Source organism: Eriocheir sinensis, unplaced genomic scaffold (assembly GCF_024679095.1).
Source record: "Eriocheir sinensis breed Jianghai 21 unplaced genomic scaffold, ASM2467909v1 Scaffold21, whole genome shotgun sequence".
Taxonomy (NCBI): domain Eukaryota; kingdom Metazoa; phylum Arthropoda; class Malacostraca; order Decapoda; family Varunidae; genus Eriocheir; species Eriocheir sinensis.
The window spans coordinates 57,501-75,000 of NW_026111510.1; the positions used below are offsets into that span (position 1 = coordinate 57,501).

Below are 17,500 nucleotides of genomic sequence, written 5' to 3' on the forward strand. Positions count from 1 at the left end.
CCATCCCCTCATAGTGACAATATAAGAACTTGAGAACATAAGGAGGGTGCAAGAGGCCATTGGGGTGTTCCTGTGCGTGGAGAGCTTGGTTAACTATCGCCTGGTCCTCTGTCTGTCTGCCTAACTACCCGTCCCTTCCATAACCAAAGACTTTCCCTTGTAGTGACAATATAAGAACTTGAGAACATAAGGAGTCTGCAAGAGGCCATTGGTGCATTGCTGTGGGTGGAGAGCTTGGTTAACTATCACCTGGTCCTCAGTCTGTCTGTCCAGCTATCCGTCCCTTCCTTAACCCAAAACATTCCCTCATAATGGCAACACATGCGTAGACGTAACACATAGCTCGTCACATAAACACACACACACACGCATCTATCCAACATTCACGTTCTATCTATCTATGTAACTATTTTCAAACAGGCGATCTGGCGCTCTGAGATGCTTAAGAATACAAGCTTAAAACTATCGTAAACACACTTATTAAAACAGCACATACTGACTCATACAGAACCTCATAGTTTGACCGTCATTCTCATACTTACAGGAAGGAATCAGCCTCCAGCATGACCTTGGGCTGGACGTGCTGGAGCTTGTCGCTGCTGTCGCAGATCACACGTCCCAGGCTGGTCTTGCAGAGCTCGTAAAGTTGTTCTGAAAGTGTTTATTGAACGTACGTGAGCCAAAAATTGACTTGGTATATCTTTAAACACTATCTAGATATATGTTATTGGTGACGCAGGAAAATATTTAGGTTGGGAATCTTAACTAGGTAGCAGCGACGGGCCAAATTTGTGTCTTTACCGTGTAGCAGCGACAGGCCAAATTTGTGGCTTTACCGTGTAGCAGCGACGGGCCAAATTTGTGGCTTTACCGTGTAGCAGCGACGGGCCAAATTTGTGGCTTTACCGTGTAGCAGCGACGGGCCAAATTTGTGGCTTTACCGTGTAGCAGCGACGGGCCAAATTTGTGGTTTTACCGTGTAGCAGCGACGGGCCAAATTTGTGGCTTTACCGTGTAGCAGCGACAGGCCAAATTTGTGGCTTTACCATGTAGCAGCGACGGGCCAAATTTGTGGCTTTACCATGTAGCAGCGACGGGCCAAATTTGTGGCTTTACCGTGTAGCAGCGACAGGCCAAATTTGTGGCTTTACCGTGTAGCAGTGACGGGCCAAATTTGTGGCTTTACCGTGTAGCAGCGATGGGCCAAATTTGTGGCTTTACCGTGTAGCAGCGATGGGCCAAATTTGTGGCTTTACCGTGTAGCAGCGATGGGCCAAATTTGTGGCTTTACCGTGTAGCAGCGACGGGCCAAATTTGTGCCATGATATAACACCCCCCAAAAGATGATACATAAACTGATCACAAATGCTTTGATATATATTATGAAATGGTTTGTATGGATGATGATTTTCCTCATTTTTCTTGCTTAGAAGGACCATTAAGAAACATGATACCCGCTGTTACCAGGTTAAACACTTCTCTAAACACACACACACACACACACACAGACCGATGCTTAATTTACGATGTTTTTGTTTGTATCTATGTATATGATGTTTTGATAGCAGTAAATATATACTTACTAACACACCGACGTAAGTGTTAACATTCAACACTCCCTGAACGTGCACGTACGTTCGCAAGAGAGGCATACATAGCCGACTCCTATAGATCTGGACCTCCTCTTTCCAGTGGTGTTTTTGGTTTCTAGCTGTGATGAAGAGTTTTTGAGATACAGAGGTTAAAAGAGACCCCCCATTGGACAGCCCAACTGCACCCAAGGGAATAGTGGCGTCCGCACCGCGCGCAAGGAAAGGGTTAAACACCTCTTCCTCACCCTATAGAAAGTCATGCACTCTCACCCTTCCTCACCCTAAAGAAAGGAAAGTCATGCATTGTCACCCCTTCACTCCTGTCACCCCTTTAAACACCCCTTCCTCACCCTAAAGAAAGGAAAGTCATGCATTGTCACCCCTTCACTCCTATCACACCTTTAAACACCCCTTCCTCACCCTATAGAAAGGAAAGTCATGCACTGTCACCCTTCCTCACCCTATAGAAAGGAAAGTCATGCACTGTCACCCCTTCCTCACCCTAAAGAAAGGAAAGTCATGCATTGTCACCCCTTCACTCCTGTCACCCCTTTAAACACCCCTTCCTCACCCTATAGAAAGGAAAGTCATGCATTGTCACCCCTTCACTCCTGTCACCCCTTTAAACACCCCTTCCTCACCCTATAGAAAGGAAAGTCATGCATTGTCACCCCTTCACTCCTTCCTCACCCCCCTATAGCAAGGACAACACATATCTCTCACCCCTTCACTTGTCACCCTTCCTCACCCCCTATAGAAAGGAAACACATGCATTGTCACCCCTTCACTCTTGTCACCCTTCCTCACCCCCTATAGCAAGGACAAACACATATCTCTCACCCCTTCACTCTTGTCACCCTTCCTCACCCTCCTATAGCAAGGACAAACACATATCTCTCACCCCTGCACTCTTGTCACGCTTCCTCACCCCCACACATCACTCACCCTTCACTCTTGTCACCCTTCCTCACCCCCTATAGCAAGGACAAACACATATCTCTCACCCCTTCACTCTTGTCACTCTTCCTCACCCCCCACACAGCACTCACCCCGGCACTCGTGTCCCCCTTCCTCACCCCCTATAGCAAGGACAACATATCACTCACCCCTTCACTCCTGTCACCCTTCCTCACCCCCCTATAGCAAGGAAAACACACATCACTCACCCCTTCCTTGGTACAGGTGCACATGACACAGGGTGATATGCGCTCGGCTGCCCCGATGTCAATATTAGTCTTGCCGACCCCACATGACAAGCGCTCCTTCCACAGCTCCGGGTTGATCCCCGGCAGGTCACGGTGGGACACACGAGGGTTCCTGAAACATCAATGGGATCATCACTGTGTCTGGTTGGTGGGATGAGAAGTTTCCGCCTCCCATGTTGACAATTTCCAGAGGTCAAAAATGAGGTTAACTGGGTTCTCATGTCTGTGTTTTGGGGTTCCTGGTACAGAGAAAGGGTCAAACTACCACTGGGGTCGTAAAACTCCCCCTGGAAATGCCCTGAACTCGTATGAAAGCCTAGTCAAATATGCATGTTCTTAGGTTCTTGGTACAGAGGAAGGGTCAAACCACCACTGGGGTCATAAAACTCCCCCTGGAAATGCCCTGAACTCGTATGAAAGCCTAATCAAATATGCGTGTTCTTAGGTTCTTGGTACAGAGAAAGGGTCAAACTACCACTGGGGGCATAAACTACCCCTGAAGTGCCCAAATCTCCTATGAAAGCCTTGTCAAATATATGTTTTCTTAGGTTCACAGTACAGATGGAGGTTCATACTAATACCAGGGTCATGAAACTACCCCTGGAAATGCCCTGAACTCCTAGGAAAGTCTTGTCAAATATATTTCTTAGGTTCACAGTACAGATGAAGGTTCAAACTACCACCAGGGTCATAAAACTACCCCCGGAAATGCCCCAAACTCCTATGAAAGTCTTGTCAGATATGTTTCTCAGATTCATGGTACAGAGGAAGGTTCAAACTACCACTGGGGTCATAAAAATACCCCTGAAAATGCCTACAACTCATACGAAAGCCTAGTCAAATATATATAAGTTTTACCTGACTTCTGCACATTGAACGGAAAAAACACCCAAGAAAACCCGGATAATCTTCTCTGTGGCCTTGGGAAACAGTTGTAATGTGAGCCTGTGACCTTTAACAATACTGACCTAACCCCCAAACAGTCTCACTTACAGGAAGGGGTCAGGAAGGTCAAAGACGGACCGCTGCTCACTCTCCACATTATCACAGTTATCGCAGAGCATCTTGGCAAGCGTGACCTGCAAGAATTACACACGTTAGAATTATTACTTACGACACAAGCAAAGAACTTATTGACAGACTGGTAGAAAACACTCATTCAGACTTACATAGAGATTTAGTATACTTATTAATACACACACTCACACTATATAAGGAAGGAAAGGACTTAGAACTTATTGATAGACTTTGTAGGAAAAAACTCACACTAACATAGAGATTTAGTAGACATATTAACACACACACACTCACACTATATAAGGAAGGAAATGACTTAGAACTTATTGATAGACTTTGCAAGGATAAACTCACTCATAACAATATAGTGATTTAAAATGCCTGATAGAATGTGTTTGATAGATTACGTGTGCTTCAGTATTAGTGGACTTGAGAGGAGGAGGAGGAGGAGGAGGAGGAGGAGGAAAGGAGGGAGAGAGAGAGGAGGAAGAGAGGGAGGAAGAGAAGGTGAGGAAAGAAATGAAGAAAGGTTGAGAAAGGAAGGAAAATACCAAGAAAATAAGAAAAAAGAAAAAATAATACGTATACGATTTGACCGAGACTCACCTCAGGAGAGAGAGAGAGAGAGAGAGAGAGAGAGAGAGAGAGAGAGAGAGAGAGAGAGAGAGAGAGAGAGAGAGAGAGAGAGAGAGAGAGAGAGAGAGAGAGAGAGAGAGAGAGAGAGAGAGAGAGAGAGATTGAGAAGTTCGCGCGGCTGCCGGGATATATTTATTGAGAGAGAGAGAGAGAGAGAGAGAGAGAGAGAGAGAGAGAGAGAGAGAGAGAGAGAGAGAGAGAGAGAGAGAGAGAGAGAGAGAGAGAGAGAGAGAGAGAGAGAGAGAGAGAGAGAGAGAGAGAGAGAGAGAGAGAGAGAGAGAGAGAGAGAGAGAGAGAGAGAGAGAGAGAGAGAGAGAGAGAGAGAGAGAGAGAGAGAGAGAGAGAGAGAATTTATTGAGAGAGAGAGAGAGAGAGAGAGAGAGAGAGAGAGAGAGAGAGAGAGAGAGAGAGAGAGAGAGAGAGAGAGAGAGAGAGAGAGAGAGAGAGAGAGAGAGAGAGAGAGAGAGAGAGAGAGAGATTTATTGAGGAGAGAGAGAGATTGAGAGAGAGAGAGAGAGAGAGAGAGAGAGAGAGAGAGAGAGAGAGAGAGAGAGAGAGAGAGAGAGAGAGAGAGAGAATTTATTGAGAAGGGAGAGGATTTATTGAGGAGAGAGAGAGAGAGAGAGAGAGAGAGAGAGAGAGAGAGAGAGAGAGAGAGAGAGAGAGAGAGAGAGAGAGAGAGAGAGAGAGAGAGAGAATTTATTGAGAAGGAAGAGGATTTATTGAGAGAGAGAGAGAGAGAGAGAGAGAGAGAGAGAGAGAGAGAGAGAGAGAGAGAGAGAGAGAGAGAGAGAGAGAGAGAGAGAGAGAGAGAGAATTTATTGAGAGAGAGAGAGAGAGAGAGAGAGAGAGAGAGAGAGAGAGAGAGAGAGAGAGAGAGAGAGAGAGAGAGAGAGAGAGAGAGAGAGAGAGAGAGAGAGAGAGAGAGAGAGAGAGAGAGAGAGATTGAGAGAGAGAGAGAGAGAGAGAGAGAGAGAGAGAGAGAGAGAGAGAGAGAGAGAGAGAGAGAGAGAGAGAGAGAGAGAGAGAGAGAGAGAGAGAGAGAGAGAGAGAGAGAGAGAGAGAGAGAATTTATTGAGAAGGGAGAGGATTTATTGAGGAGAGAGAGAGAGAGAGAGAGAGAGAGAGAGAGAGAGAGAGAGAGAGAGAGAGAGAGAGAGAGAGAGAGAGAGAGAGAGAGAGAGAGAGAGAGAGAGAGAGAGAGAGAGAGAGAATTTATTGAGAAGGAAGAGGATTTATTGAGGAGAGAGAGAGAGAGAGAGAGAGAGAGAGAGAGAGAGAGAGAGAGAGAGAGAGAGAGAGAGAGAGAGAGAGAGAGAGAGAGAGAGAGAGAGAGAGAGAGAGAGAGAGAGAGAGAGAGAGAGAGAGAGAGAGAGAGAGATAGAGAGAGAGAGAGAGAGAGAGAGAGAGAGAGAGAGAGAGAGAGAGAGAGAGAGAGAGAGAGAGAGAGAGGATTTATTGAGAAGGGAGAGGATTTATAGAGGAGAGAGAGAGAGAGAGAGAGAGAGAGAGAGAGAGAGAGAGAGAGAGAGAGAGAGAGAGAGAGAGAGAGAGAGAGAGAGAGAGAGAGAGAGAGAGAGAGAGATTTATTGAGGAGAGAGAGGATTTATTGAGGAGAGAGAGAGAGAGAGAGAGAGAGAGAGAGAGAGAGAGAGAGAGAGAGAGAGAGAGAGAGAGAGAGAGAGAGAGAGAGAGAGAGAGAGAGAGAGAGAGAGAGAGAGAGAGAGAGAGAGAGAGAGAGAGAGAGGATTTATTGAGAGAGAGAGAGAGAGAGAGAGAGAGAGAGAGAGAGAGAGAGAGAGAGAGAGAGAGAGAGAGAGAGAGAGAGAGAGAGAGAGAGAGAGAGAGAGAGAGAGAGAGAGAGAGAGAGAGAGAGAGAGAGAGAGAGAGAGAGAGAGAGAGAGAGAGAGAGAGAGAGAGAGAGAGAGAGAGAGAGAGAGAGAGAGAGAGAGAGAAACACACATGACAGAGGAGGAAAAATGAACATATGAGAGGAAAGTCTGAAATTTGAGGAAGACAAGGAGGAAGGAACCCAGCCTTGGAGTGTGTACTGTCGTCAAGGAGCCGACTGATTCAAGGTACGTCCCAAACTTTCCTTTCTGAGATCTATGAGGCAGACCCTTCCGCCGCCCCTAACGTCAGCAGCCTCTTCCAAAGGTCCTCAATATGCGTCGTAACCTGCCGAGGGGAGATGGAAGAGAAGGAGAGAGTGAGCTGTGTTAGAATCTGAACAGAGGAGGATGAAAAACTTGCCATACGAGGACAGACGTAAGCATTTAAATCTGCACTCTCTGGGTTAGCTAATGTGTGTAACCACAACACTTCCATTATAACTATCATGGGTGTCTATCATGTATTTAAGGTGTAATTTACGTCATAAGGAGGTCAGAGTTTTATTTCAAAGAGCGCAAGTCACCCTCAAGCTTTACATAGCACTAGTTAGCCATCAAGCCCAGTGCCTCTTAAGCTTAGTGCCCCTTGAACATAGTGCCCTACAACCCTTAGTGGCACCCTAGAGGCTCTCACCTTCATAGTGTCCCTCTGGCAGCAGGTTAAGACCATACAGGTTGACTGCGTTCCATCCCAGGACTCTTGGCAGCCACTCATTGTACGTCACATGTTGGTTGATGGCCGTCACGATCCGCCGAGCGTTCTGGAAGAGCTGCTCGTCGCTCCAGTGCTTGTTGAGGCGCTTGAGCTCCCCAGCGACGCAGTTGTGCTCACGCATCATGAGGGTGTGAAGCGCGGTGAGACCTGGCTGCTCAGAGGCCCGAGTGTCGCCTGGGAGAAAAAGTACCACAAGAAAAATAAAGATTGGATTAAAAAGAAGATGAAGAATTAGAGGAAAAAAGGAAGAAGAATTAGAGGAAGAAAAGAAAGAAAAGAAGAATTAGAGAAAGAAAAGAAGAAGAAAAGAAAAAGAGGAAGAAAAAGAAGAAGAAAAGAATTAAAGGAAGAAAAAAGAAAATAATTAGAGGAAGAAAGAAAAAAATTAGAAGAAGAAAAGAAAGAAGAAAAGAATTAGAGGAAGAAAAGGAAGAAGAAATAATTAGAGGAAGAAAAAGAAGAAAAAGAATTAGAAGAAGAAAAGGACAAGAAAAAGAAGAATTAGAGGAAGAAAAGAAGAAAAAGAATTAAGAGGAAGAAAAGTGTGTTCTGTGTATAGTGTCAAGGGTCGTGTGTAGTGCCAAGGGTGTTCTGTATAGTGCCAGGCTGTTCTATAGTGCCAAGGGTGTTCTATATAGTGCCAGGCTGTTCTATAGTGCCAAGGGTGTTCTGTATAGTGCCAGGCTGTTCTATAGTGCCAAGGGTCGGGTGTAGTGCCCAGGGTGGTCGATATAGTGCCAGGCTGTTCTATAGTGCCAGGCTGTTCTATAGTGCCAGGCTGTTCTATAGTGCCAAGGGTGTTCTGTATAGTGCCAGGCTGTTCTATAGTGCCAAGGGTGTTCTGTATAGTGCCAGGCTGTTCTATAGTGCCAAGGGTGTTCTGTATAGTGCCAGGCTGTTCTATAGTGCCAAGGGTCGTGTGTAGTGCCAAGCTGTTGTATATAGTGCCAGGCTGTTCTATAGTGCCAAGGGTGTTCTGTATAGTGCCAGGCTGTTGTATATAGTGCCAAGATGCAGTGTGTAGTATCAGAGTGTTCTATAGTGCCAATGGTGTTGTGTATTGCCAGGGTGTGTATGGCACTCTCTGGGGACCTACCTCCTATGAAACACCTTCCTGATGGTGCCTGGCACTCATGATTCTCCTGCTCAGTGGGCAGCAGCAGCTTGCCTCTCAAGGGGTTAGGAGTGCCACGCAGCTTGCCATCCTGTTGAGTGACAATGGTGATATTAGTCTCTCTCTCTCTCTCTCTCTCTCTCATTACCCTCCATCTCTCTCTCCTTTCCTTCCCTTCCATAATAACAACAACAATACTAATACTACTAATAATAATAACAATAACAATAACAATAACAATAACAAACCCTCACCGTTAGCATTCTCAGCTGTCTCTGTTCACACTTGTCTGAGCCATGGGTGTGTGAGGCATCCACAAATCCAGTGACCTGGTTCATCTGCTCTCTGTAACCTGGGTCAAGAAAGGTCAAGGAGAGAGAGAGAGAGAGAGAGAGAGAGAGAGAGAGAGAGAGAGAGAGAGAGAGAGAGAGAGAGAGAGAGAGAGAGAGAGAGAGAGAGAGATAAGTATAAAAAGAAAACAATGTAAACACACACACACACACACACACACACACACACACACACACACACACATACGATTTATGATTTATAGACCAACTTAGATAATGGTTAAGTTAATTTATGGTTAGTTAGTTACACACACACACACACACACACACACACACACACACACACACACACACACACACACATACTTAGAGTCAGCTGTCCCGGCATGGAGCGCGTCAGAGGGATGCAGAAAGGCTGCCCAGAGGAGATATTGACTGGTGGAAAGAACGGGTCATTGGAGGAATGCTGATAGGGAAGCACTCGGGGTGAACCGTCTGGGGTGAGTCACAGCGCCGGCAGTCAAGAATGGAGTCCTGCAGAGAGAGAGAGAGAGAGAGAGAGAGAGAGAGAGAGAGAGAGAGAGAGAGAGAGAGAGAGAGAGAGAGAGAGAGAGAGAGTGTAACGGGCTTGTCGGGGGGCGTTTAAAGGGTGTTGATTAAGACTTCAGCTTCCTTAAGGCGAATTATATTCGTAGCCTTTATGTACAAGAAGCGACGGAGCGAGAGCGACTGTCGTTGTGTGTCAGTCGGACTCTCTTGAAGGAGTGGCGAGTTACAGGTTGGAAAATAATTGTTACAATTGGTCACGTATGTCAAGGTGACCTCCACGCACCATCGGAGTGCTAAGTATACAAAACTGAGACGGTAAACACTGACGGACGACATTCCTATAAGGTGGCGTGATCTATCTGTCGTGGGGTTTTTCCATTGAAAATTGTATGCCTAATTCGTGGTGATATTAAATAATAATAATACATTGATATCCTACTATAACACTGCTCGGTCACCTACCAGTGATCGCGACCTCGCGATATATAAAAAATCGAAATAGCAGTCTAGGTACCATGAACAGACATAGCGGGAGTTTGTCACGCAGCCTGCCTATGATACAATTATATTAAAACACTGGCTATGGAAGAACAGATGTGGAATTATAATATAAATAGGGAGAGGGAAACCACAACGTGTGTGACATGAAACATAAGAAACCTCTCAAAAGATAAATATAAGGACACATGTATAAGAAACTATCAACTGGCATAGTTACAGACAATGAAACGTTGATCTAGCTCCCCCCCCAAAAAATACAGTAGTGAAACACAGTACAATGTTAAGTATAGGAGCAGCCAGGTTTCTGTCCCCTGACTTGTCTGAGAAAAGGAAAACTACCTTGCCAGTGGCCTCCCGGCATCCAGTCGCCGTGTCTGCACAACCAAATAATCGTGCAGGACAGAGTTTCTCCTAATAAGGTAGCACATGACGACGAGACTGACGAACATCAGAAACATTGGTACAAAAAATCCAGGGTACAGGTAGGGGAGATGCAAATAATCAGGCAGCGTTTCCTCCAGGGCTCCCGCAAACTCTGTTTTGTTCGCGAAAGACAATGAATTAAGGGAATTAGTCACATACGAAATGCTGGAGAAATGAATGTCATCGAGAGACCGTAGAGGAAACACTCGATGGGAAATATTGGCCGTGAAAACCAGACGAATCTGGGACGGGTACATTGTTATGTTAGTGGAGCGGATATAGCATGCTTCCGCTATGGCATAGTGACCAGTAACCCGTTGATAAGTGGTACCCTCCGGGCAGATGACCGATACATAGAAGGACTGAGGGAAATAAAAATAATGCAGACCCTGAAAGTTCTTATGGAAAACAGGCGTTGGTGTTAGCTGCTTGTAAGGGCACAGGGAAAGAGCGTCAGACGCGTTCACGCGGGTGAGGGCGATCTCGCATACCCCTCCCCGAACTGGAAGGAAGGCAAAGAGAGACGCAGAGCAATAGAATCGCCCGAAGACCGTCTCCTTGCAATACTGCAAGAGTGAGTAGCTACCTGTTGAATACAGAGCGAAATCCTTCGCGATTAGAACAAGAGACGGGGACGTGTCCAGGGCCAACACACTGTCCTTTGCCGAAAAAGGGAACGGGACAATTTCGTGTGCCTCAAACACGTCCGCCGTCTGAAAGGGAACATGAATGATTATGGCATCAGGGGTGAGGCTGGACTCAATCAAGGGGTAAAAATATTGACTCATGTCCGGGGTGAATAAAGGCGTCAGGCTATAATTTTGATACCCGATCTGGACAGTCGTTCTCAAATCGTGTAGAGGGAACAAGGCAGGTGTGACTCTACCGTGCGCTGCATCAACCATGTTGCTAATAACCTGCTGATTTGCCGTTGCGACGGAGCTAATGACGTTTTCCAATACATGCAAGGCCTGATCTAGGAGGAGAAACTGATTCACCTGGTCGATCTGTTTGACAACTATGTTGATAACCTCTACCATCTTATTTGTCTGCTCTAGCAGTTCCTCAATGTTAGTATGCAATTGCGCAAGTTTTCTACAATTGGCGTTGATCACCCTGCGATTTCGAGCAGCAAAGGAAAGTACATGAGCGTAGTGGTCCTGCAAATCGCGAACGTCCTCGTCGGTAGCCGTACCGAAAGGAACTTTGAGGCGGACCCAACGATGTTGAGCAACCCCCTCTTTACCCGAGAGTGAACTGAGTGAAAACTATAATCCATGTTTACCTCATCAACTTTTCCCCGTAAGAACAGAATCCTATCCTCCAGTAGTTGAAAAAGAGTCAGAGAGTTGGTACTAGAAGGAGCCTTTGATTCCCTAGTCTTGGTAGCCCGGATGGCGTCTGCCATGCTGAGTAGTTTTTCTGAGACTATCCTGATTGTGTCCGTGGTGTTGGTCAAGGAAGTATATGGATATTTTACGAGGAGCACATCTTCTATGAGGAAGACCTCTCCTATGTGTGCCGTGAGGGCACCAGGCTTCAGATGGATGGGTGTTGTTGCAAGCAGGGAGCCGAGGGACAACAAGATGGTCAGAAAACGCAACATCATGATCTGAAAGTGGTGGGAATGAAGTATTTAAACCCGTGGTCTCAAGTTATAGCTATGGGTGTTGGGATTATCTTGTTGAACATTTGACTCTGAGGGGGAAGTACCAATATCAAGGTCCAAAGGTGAGGGAATTACTTTCAGACGATCACTGTGAACTTCTAGACTGACTCCACTATTCGACTCGAGAACCTCGAACCGATTTCCCCTGACATTCCGAACAACTCGGTAAGGACCCACGAATTTAGCCCCCAGTTTCGAACTCCTTTCCGCTTGCTTAATCATGACTGTGTCACCCTCTTTGAAATTCACCGGGACGGCCTGTTTGTGTTGTTTTGACATCATTTCAACCTTCGTAGCTTTTAACGTACACCTAACTTCTGAGTGTATCTTGGAAAACATATGCATCTGCTGTTGTGCGTACCTATCAATGGTGTAGAGAGGTTGCTGTGGGGTTGTTAGGAAGTCGTACGGAAGACGTTTCTCCACCCCATACAAGATGTAGTAGGAGACTTCCGTAGAGTCGTTTACCGACGTATTTATGGAAGCGGCTATATGCGATAGCCAATCCTCCCAATTATCGTGGAGATCGTTCACGATAGGCCTGAGGACCTGTAAGATTTTCCTATTAGCCCTCTCCGCCAACCCATTAGCAGCTGGGTGGTAAGCTGTGATGAAGGATTGCGTGATGTTAAACTGAGCGCATATTTCGCTCAATACTGAGTTCCTAAACTCGGTGCCATTGTCACCAGAAGAATTCGAGGAGACGAATGTGGACACAACACGTGAGTCACGAGGGCATGGGCCACGCGTGTGGCTGTCTTGTCCTTGAGAGGCGCTAGAACTAGAAACCTAGAGAACTGGTCGACGCACACCAATAAGTAGCGCGAGCCATGTTGGCTCTGGGGGAGCTGTAGTAAGTCTATATTAACAACATCCCATGGCGCCTCTGGTACTGGGTATTGCAACATAGGTGCTGGCCCTTTGACGGACCCCTTGTGCTTAGCACAAACGACGCAATGTGCGACATGTTTTTCTACATCAACCCGTAATGTGGGCCAGTAGAATTTTCGTCTGGTGACAGACAGCGTCTTGTCTCTTCCTGGGTGACCCGCAATGGGTGTGTTATGGACCAGCTTAAGCGTCACGGGGACGTATATGTCTGGGATGACCAGTTGGTCTATAGGTACCGGTTTGGTTGGCCATGACCTACAAAGGAGGTTGTCCTCTGATAGGAAGAATTGTGAAAAGGGAAAGGTTTGATTCGTCTCCCGACTCGAGGGCGTAAATTAACCTCTTCCACACAGGGTGGTCACGCTGAGCAGTGTGTAGCTCAGGTGAAGTGAAGTTGTGGATGACCTCTGGGGTGGTAATCGCGCCTATCGGAACATTCCGAGATAAGGCATCTGCGACCACATTTGTTTTCCCGGTGATGTATTTTATCTCCGGATTGTATGCTTGGATCGTTAAGAACCATCTTGCCAGACGACCGTGCAGGTTTTTTCCTATGAAAAGATCAGTTATGGCCGCGTGGTCCGTATACACCACAATTTTGTACCCCATCACAATGTCACGAAAATGCTTCAGAGCCCACACAATGGCAAGAGCGTCTAGGTGGGTAACAGAATAGTTCTTTTCCGGAGCTGTAAGTACTCGACTGGCGAACGCTATCTGTTTGCATCAGCGCGGCTCCTACTCCACTAGCCGAAGCGTCGGTACAAAGCTGAAAGGGGTCCTTGAAATCCGGAAAGACAAGGACCGGAGCCTGTGTAAGCGCTTTCTTTAAATCCTCAAAGCTCGTTTGTTGAGCTGGGAGCCACTGAAATGGTACGTCGTTCTTTAAAAGATGGGTTAGGGGACTCGCGCGAGCTGCGAAGTCCTTAATGAAAGGCCTGTAATAACCTGCGACACCCAAGAAAGACCGTACCTTGTCCGCAGACGTTGGCTGAGGGAACTCGGCAATAGCCTTTATTTTGTCGTCCACTGTATGGATGCCGAATTCGTCCACGACATGCCCCAAGAACTTGATCCGAGGCTTTAAAAATTCATATTTGGTGATTTTGAGCTTTAATCCGACCTCTTGAAGTCTGTGTAGGACTGCTTTTAGTGTTTCCATGTGTGCATGCACATCTTTACTTGCTATGATGATGTCGTCTAAATACACATAGACAGAGTTGCCCAGCAAGTCACCAAAAATACTGTTCATTGTCCTTTGGAAAGTCAAGGGAGCTCCTTTGAGCCCGAACGGCATCCTTGTCCACTCATAGTGGCCATGAGGCGTGCTGAAAGCCGTTATTTCACGTGACTCGGGGGCCATGGGCAGTTGCCAGTAGCCACTGACCAGATCAAGACTCGTAAAGACTTTATTTCCTCTACCGAGACACATCAGAAGATCTCGAAGAACGGGAAGCGGAAAATGATCATCCACGGTCGCGGTGTTCACACGCCGGAAATCAATCACAGGACGATAAGAGCCGTCTTTATTTGGAACCAGGAACAAGGGCGAATTCCACGGGGAATTCGATTCTTTGATGACACCTTGTTCTAACATTTCAGAGATAAGTTGTTGCACCACCTCCCTCTGACTGTGGGGGAGCTTGTACGCATTGATATATACAGGATTTGTATTGGGTTTTAACTTAATGTGGTGTTCAGCACACTGCGTAACTCCAAGCGGCTCGCCTGGTAGAGCAAACGCCCCCCGATAATGCTCCAGAAGCTGGACTAAGGTTGGCTTAATTTCGGAATAGTGTGCAACTTTTAGGAACGCCTCTAAATGAGCTGTGTCTTGTTCGGGAGAAGCCTGACACGCCGAGGTTATGCCTGAGACTTGGGCTGAAGGGTATTCAGCAGGTTCCGGGGCGACATTTCTCCCATACACTAGACACTGGCATAATCGAACACCGTGTTTTAAGGATACAGGGGATCCAGACGTGTTTATTACCAATGCCTCTGCAAAACCTCCCTCCTTGACTGTCGCAAGAGTTACCTCCACCGTCACGCGGTGTACGTGAGGAACTCCGTCGATACACACATCACTGCCCGCCGGAGGGGCGTTAGGCAAACGGATTTTAGCAAGTTTTGCAGCACGATCCGGAACTATATGAGGACCTTCTACGACTGCCGTTACTGTCCGCCACAAGTCTGCAATGGTTTCGTGTGGTTTGACCGTAAGAGGGGACACTTGGGCGGTGGCAGCCCCTGAGTCTGTGGTGGGTTGGTCATTTTCCACCTCTGAGGGTGAGATTACAGTTGACAGAGGCGATGGATTGACCATCCCCTGTATGCGTCGGCCTTGATACACGATCGCGTTGCTTACAGGGTTTATGGCGATGTGCAGGTCTTTCATGGCGTTCAATCCTAAGATCCCATCCACAGGTAAAGCAAACCTGCTAGAGACATAAAAGAAATCTCGAAAGGGACATACTTTTTCATGTAAGCTGACTGTTAGCGGTACTCGCCCAAGGATTCCCAAAGTGGTGCCCGTCACGCCTATCACATTCAGGTCGTTCTCTTTGAGCGGCCAATTTTCCCCACTCGCTTGTCGTGTCAGTGACCTGTAAGCGGAGTCGGATATGACATTGACTGTGGCACCTGTGTCAACCGCTAAGGTGAGTGAAGTGTTGCCCACCTTGCAAGGGAGGGCAATTATGCTTGTCCGTCCCAAGGCGGCAATGACGGAGTCAAGGTGCTCCCAATTAGTATTTTCCTTAAGGGACACTTGGATGTACGCCTCGGGGCTGTCACGAAGTCATGTCTTTTTATTCTGAGAAGAGGAGTGTGGTTTACTGTCCGCTGAGGACTTGTACTTCTGTTCCTCCTTGGCCTTTTGTATTGCAGAACAACTGTCTGAATCATGAAAACAATTCCCGTGGATATGGCAAAAGGCAGCCTTCCGCTGATGGTTTGGCCTAGGGTTCCTGTGTGATGAATGATGCCCGCCCCTGTAACCTCCTGACCTCCTATCTGAGTCCAGTCTTGAAGGTGTTGATTCCCTACGTTTCGCGAAGCAAGAATGTTCAGAATGTCCTGATTGCTTGCAAAAACAACAGGTGAGAGAGACCTTACTTTGAGCCTGTAATACTGCGGCTGGTGCGAGGGGATGCTGGTGAGGGTGTCCTTGAACCTTGAGTGGGTTGTAAGTATGCAGACGAACCCGGGGGTGAACGAATTCTGCGGCCTGTAATTGATAAATAATGAGTGCCTGAACAGAAGATTACCTTAGTAAATTCACTGGTTGTGGTATCGTGTTCCAGTCCCTCTTCACTTGAAGGACGAGCCAACTGTTTATAGGTGTCGCCGAGTTTAGCGAGAGTGTCTTTGTTCATACTATGGTGTAAATCATTTACAAAATAGGAGCATATGTTGATAGCTGTAAATATGAACCAATAACCGGAACGTGTATGAATGAATAGTTTGCGTTGAAACCCTAAAAAGGCAAGAAAGAATGGCTAGCAAGGTGCCTGTTTAGACGTAATAGAAGTTAAGGTTATAATGGAATGCCCTAATGATATGGGTATATATAGAAAGAATAACTATATAAACAAAGTGGTATGTTAAGTGAGTATACCATTGAAGCTCACGTTTTCTCTCGAGCGGTGAAAAGAAAACGGAGGCAGGGCACACTGATGAAGATTAAATTTGATCAGGGAACTCACACTATACTCAATAGACTCGCTAGCAAACAATAAGAAAGAATCAATATCGTATGCGAATGAACGTTACTCCCACAATTATGACTGATTAACAGCGGTAGGAACACAGAAATAAAAAAAATCGTGCCCCTGCACGGACAATAATGAAAATAAGCCGAGGCGGCATATTTGGACAAGAAGGGAATATCCACAAATACCAAGATTAGTCAGCTGATGTAGTGGAGAGGGCGACGGCTTGTGATGCCCTGGGTGACGTGCAGTCGTTGTAGGCGCGTCAGGAAACCTCGGCCGCGGCCACAGCGGCGGTGAGAGGTGAGGGATGGGCTGACATCGGAGGACTCGCAATGGAGGTTGAAAAACTGCTGACCCAGCAAAATGAGCGGCCGCGGTGCGCGGCTGGGAGCTGGTACACTGCCGCCAGACGTATGATGGCCGCGTCATCCTTGTTATAGTAAGAGATGGGCGGCTGTGGCAGACAAGACGACTTGGGTGTGTAACCTCTTGAGAAGACGCCTTGCAAGAAACGGTAGTGGGAACAGCTTGCAGTCACCGGGAGATGTCCCGGTACCCTTTGCTGACTGTTTGTCGGAAGAGGTTTGGGCCGATGCTCCCGGCAGCGGCGGTGGTGCCGCCAGCTGTGGAGCGAGGGGCATGCGGGGTGTCCCAAGGTCAGCGGGGCGTGCCTCCACGTTGCAGGTGTGAATACCTCTGCCGTATCGTGGAGTGGCTTGCAGGGTACGTAGCAGTGCTGGCTTGAAGCGGGGAGCGGCTTTAGATTGTGGCCTCGCTATCGGCTGCGTAGGCCGGTGGGTGTGCTCGGGGCTTGTAGGCTTGACGCCTGTAGAGTTGCTTGAAGCTGGTGTGCTCGAGGCTTGTAGGCTGTAGAGCCGTAGGCTTGTAGCTGGTGTGCTCGAGGCTTGTAGGCTGGACGCCTGTAGAGTTGCGTATAGCGTGTGTGCGCGAGGCGTGGAGATGGAGCCTTGTGAGTTGCACGTAGGTGGCGACTTGAGATGCTTGTAGCTGGCGCCGTGTGAGTTGCACGTAGGTGGCGACTTGAGATGCTTGTAGCTGGTGCCATGTGAGTTGCACGTAGGTGGCGACTTGGGAGATGCTTGTAGCTGGCGCCTTGTGAGTTGCACGGTAGGTGGCGACCTGGGAGATGCTTGTAGCTGGCGCCTAGTGAGTTGCACGTAGGTGGCGACTTGTGAGATGCTTGTAGCTGGCGCCTTGTGAGGGGCACGTTGGTGGCGACCAGAGATGCTTGTAGCTGGCGCCTTGTGAGTTGCACGTAGGTGGCGACTTGGG

The 17,500-nt window shown here is 47.4% G+C and overlaps 2 protein-coding genes across 3 annotated transcripts in view; both read right to left on the bottom strand.

The window, feature by feature from the left end:
• The window catches only part of LOC126990840 (thyroid peroxidase-like), a 44,259-nt gene that overhangs the window by 117 nt on the left and 26,642 nt on the right, over positions 1-17,500 (bottom strand). Inside the window, exons 10-16 of the mRNA XM_050849487.1 lie at positions 8,426-8,523; positions 8,154-8,262; positions 6,977-7,231; positions 6,545-6,628; positions 3,791-3,875; positions 2,759-2,909; positions 543-651 (exon numbers count right to left, since the gene is read on the bottom strand). Coding sequence (XP_050705444.1) covers positions 6,612-6,628; positions 6,977-7,231; positions 8,154-8,262; positions 8,426-8,523 — 479 coding nt within the window. The 3' untranslated portion in view covers positions 543-651; positions 2,759-2,909; positions 3,791-3,875; positions 6,545-6,611. The remainder of the gene's footprint in view (positions 1-542; positions 652-2,758; positions 2,910-3,790; positions 3,876-6,544; positions 6,629-6,976; positions 7,232-8,153; positions 8,263-8,425; positions 8,524-17,500) is intronic.
• On the bottom strand, positions 9,827-16,626 carry LOC126990833 (uncharacterized). 2 transcript variants are annotated; one of them, XM_050849477.1, is made up of 3 exons: positions 16,393-16,626; positions 15,609-15,720; positions 9,827-11,546 (listed from the first exon to the last, which is right to left on the bottom strand). In XM_050849477.1, exon 3 carries the CDS (start codon positions 10,972-10,974, stop codon positions 9,847-9,849), a length of 1,128 nt encoding a protein of 375 aa, XP_050705434.1. In that variant the 5' UTR covers positions 10,975-11,546; positions 15,609-15,720; positions 16,393-16,626; the 3' UTR covers positions 9,827-9,846. The 2 variants fall into 2 exon arrangements, with proteins under 2 accessions (XP_050705434.1, XP_050705435.1); XM_050849478.1 differs by having other exon boundaries at positions 15,609-16,626.

Bases quoted from the DNA above. Each gene is read 5' to 3' on its own strand.
- LOC126990833 (XM_050849477.1), bottom strand. From the start codon at position 10,974: ATGGTAGAGGTTATCAACATAGTTGTCAAACAGATCGACCAGGTGAAT.